We start from the raw sequence: 4,019 nt of genomic DNA on the forward strand, positions 1-4,019 counted from the left end.
TTCCTTCTGCCAGTTTCCCAACCGTTTGTCACTTGTATTATCCAGTGGGCAAGCAATAAATTGGCAATAATTTATTTCCAGTAAACCATACTATAGTACTTCCTCCATCTTAAAATTCGACGATTTTATATTTTCTAGGAAAATTAATGATGGAAATAAAATATTGTAAGAGCAATTATTATGCAAAACACTAGACATAGTTCTATACCTTCCACGTCATAAAGAAACTAGACACCACTTTTACGATACAAACACTACTAATTTACATGTAAGTTTAACGTTACCCATCTCTCATCATGCCTTAAATGTTGTGTAGAAACCATGTCTCATGCAAGACATGGTTTCCTTCTTTTCTTCGTGAACTCACTAGCCAAATTATTTTTATGCTATATGACAGCTCATTTAATACTATGAAAACCACTCTAGTCGTCATTACATTGTGAATGCTCTAATACTCATATTAATTAATGGTATGTGGTTAGTGAAAAAGTAGTTGGGGCAATGTGTCATGAAATTTGAATAGGGGATTTGTAGAAATGCAAATATATATCAAGATACCATATAACATAATAACAATACATCTAGAGATAAATTTCTAATCCCTCAATCTCTGGTATATATATCGAGATAAACAGTATAACAATGCATTTTGATGTTTTACTACGGATTCAAAAATCAATCCGAACCATTAAGATCGGATGTACTTATACTACGACATCAACACTGCTGGTAGTAAAAAAATTCGTCTTATACTAGAGTAACAGAACTCATAAATCAATAGTTAATATTACCTTTGTTGCTCATATTATTGGTATTAGAATACTACCGGTACTGACCACCTTAGTAAATAATTTGCTTACGAAAAATATTACATTAGCAAAAATGACATGGTCATATTCTGTGGTCTGTGTGGGACATGGTGGCACTGTCTGGTGAAAAAACACACCAGGATTCTTTTCTTTCGTAGTCTGGACTCCGGTGACACAAACTGCGGTCCTAACTCCAAAGTGGATGCATGTTGCTATAATCAATGGTGTTTATGGCATGTACGTATACTGTAATCTAGATGTAGATAGGGAAAAGGGGATAAGCACGATGTTATTGTTAGGCCAGCGTTTTTTTATTTTAACTCAATCATTGTTTTGTTCGTCTCTCGTTGTAGCATTGATATGATTGGGACAAAGGATACTTCTCAATAATCTAATTAAAGTAGTGTTGTTGATCTGTTTTGCAAATCGGCTCGACTGATGATTGGTCAGTACATCAGGCGACTCGAGAGTTTTTTCTCCTCGACTCTTTTTGCTTGACTTCACCAAATTGAAGTCTTTGTTTGTTTCAGTGTGCTCTCCGCGTGAGTTGATTTACCTTTCAGTTTGCATCTGTCTCCGGTGCTGCAACGCATTTACTGCCCCTGAAGTTTCATGGAACCAGCTTAAAATTTCATGACAGCTCAAGCAGAATATTTAATCTGTAATCTCGGGGAGTTTAAACTGTCGAGGGGATGTCCCCTCATCTATTCCATGCTATTTAAATAGTTATTAAAAATTAAAAAAAAATTAATATGAAATATATCAGTATACAAACATGCAAATTCAAATATAACTTTTACAATTCATAACAAAAATAGCAAATATGAATACATATACTATTCATAGTTCAATTTGTTATTTTTGTCATGAAATACAGAAGTTATATTTTAACTTACATGTTTGTGTAATGATATATCTTAATATTAATCTATCTTTACAAATTTTTAATTTTTTATGACCATTTAAATAGCATGTAAATGATGAGAAAACGTCTCCTCGAGAGTTTAGAATATTTTCTCATAATCTTGGAATGATCTTGTATTTCTGCTCCTTTTCCTTTCCTTCCCTTTCATATGTTTTTGGGAACATGACTAGTCTACCTTGAGATAGATCAGGCGGATCACCACCTGACATTGCCATCTCACCATCTCTTGTAGCGATTCCTCCAAATCATACATACAGGTCATTCCTCTGAGTTTTCACTGGGATCCATCCATACAGTACCGTGTTAGTGTTCCATCAATCCCCCAGGTTCTGACATGGTAAGCAAGCCAAATACTCATTAATTAAAACTCATCTCATGCATCGTTTTCTCTCTCTAATTTAGGTTGCACCGCATGTATCCCTATTCCGTATCTATAGCCTGAAATGATTCGCTACCAGAAAAGGTTTTTAGAGAGCACAGTAATGCAGATGCAGAGAACACTTGTCGTCTGTTAGATGGATCACATGGTTTCCTCCGCTCTACTTTGCCGCAACAGCTTTTCGCTAAGAAAAAAAAAGAGAGAATGACATGATACATACATTTTAGAATCTGCCAATTTCAAGAACCAATCGAACTCTTTTTCAGAACCCAATAATTTTTGTTTAGATTCGAGTTTGTGGTTTGCGCGCGCGCGAGCTGTTACAAGACCTTTTTTTTTATTATTCTGGAGCAGGATGCTTTGATGAACCGCTCCCGCGTGTTCGCGGAGGCGGTGGTGATCATGGTGTGCCCGGTGCTTCTCGCGGTGGCACTCCACAAGGTTGATCTGAAAAGCAAGGAGCACGGGCAGCTCGCCGTGCCGATCCTCATGCTCGCCGTGGCAGCGGTCACCCTGGCATCCGGCGTCGTCCCGTTCCTCGCTCTCGCCTTCTCCAAGAGCTTCAGCAACCACGCATGGAGGCTCCCTGCCAAGGCGGCCAGCTGCCTGGCTCCGTTCTCGTGCATGTGCCTCGTGGGCCTCGCGTGCTGGATCATGCACCTCATCGTCTCCCAGAGCTGGGGCTACGCCTTCCCCGCCACCGGCGGCGTGTTCTTGCTCTGCATCGTGGTCCGCTCCGTCCGCTACTGCCGTGCGCGGGGCGACGCGCTGCCCGTCGCCGTCGGCGCAAGGGACGCTCTATGGAAGGCCATGGAAGGGAAGCTGGACGACTCGCTCGAGTTCTTGGCCGGCGTCACCGCGCTGCTGTTCCTGGGGCTGGAGGCGCTGGCGTTGGAGGGCCAGACCAACGGCGGCCAGAGTGGTCGTCTCGCCGGGTCCATGGGCGTATGCTTCTTCGCCTGCGTGGTCGGCGTGTGCTTCATGCTCGTCGAGACCATCCCGCCTCCACCGCCGGGCAGCGAAGACACCGGTTGCCGTGCCAGCGTCGTGAGGAACCTCACGGCGATATGTGACATATTCATGGCGTCTGCCATCACCGCGGTCATGATGACGATCATGATCATGCTCGTAAACTTCCGGGCGCTGCTGTTGCTGTCGCCGCTCTTCCTCATGTTGCTGGTGCATGCGTTCGGTGTCCGCCGCGGCGGCGACGACGGAGACGGAGACGACGCGGCGAAGCCGGCGTCGCTCGAGCTGAGCAAGGTCACGTTCACCGGGTTTCTGGCCGTGTCGATTCCAGCCATCAAGAAGCCTCATTCGATCGACATTTCCACCGAGTTGTTCCTCATGTGTGCAGCATCGGGCATTGTTTCGGGCTTGGCTTGGAGGCTCCTGACGCACGCCAGGATGGGGAGAAATGCCAATGTGGCTTCCTTCTGCACACATTTCTGCATTGCCATTGCAACGGTCCCATTTACAGTTATGGCCGGAAACGCTCTGTAGTGATTTTTTTCGTTAACACCATTTGGTCTGAACAAATCAACGTGTTTAAGTAACTAGCGTTAGACATCACTATTTACAATGCAAGCAATACTGATTCACAAGAAATTTAATGTCACTTTTCTCTCATTATGTCTTGGGTGGTGTGTGAAACCATATCTCATGCAAAAACACTATTTTTTCCTCTTTCTACATTTACTCACCTGCCATGTCATCTTCTATTTTATATGCAACTTATTTAATTCTATAAAAATATATCCTAGTTATTTTTTAAGCTCGATATCGCAAAGGCGTTCAACTCGGTCTCATGGGAGTGTCTGCTCCAACTACTTCAGAACATGGGATTCTCTGAAAAATGGAGATACTGAATCTCATTGGTCCTATCCATATCATCCTCAATAGTTAC

General features: G+C 43.0%; 1 protein-coding gene across 1 annotated transcript; it reads left to right on the forward strand.

Moving 5' to 3' along the window:
- Nucleotides 1-1,901: 1,901 nt before the first annotated feature.
- Nucleotides 1,902-3,770, forward strand: LOC102718134. Its single transcript, XM_015841331.2, has 2 exons — nt 1,902-2,071; nt 2,468-3,770. The coding sequence occupies exons 1-2, from the start codon at nt 2,069-2,071 to the stop codon at nt 3,614-3,616; spliced, it is 1,152 nt and encodes a 383-aa protein (XP_015696817.2). The 5' UTR covers nt 1,902-2,068; the 3' UTR covers nt 3,617-3,770.
- The last annotated feature ends 249 nt before the right edge of the window (nt 3,771-4,019 follow it).

Source organism: Oryza brachyantha, chromosome 1 (genome assembly GCF_000231095.2).
Source record: "Oryza brachyantha chromosome 1, ObraRS2, whole genome shotgun sequence".
Lineage (NCBI taxonomy): Eukaryota > Viridiplantae > Streptophyta > Magnoliopsida > Poales > Poaceae > Oryza > Oryza brachyantha.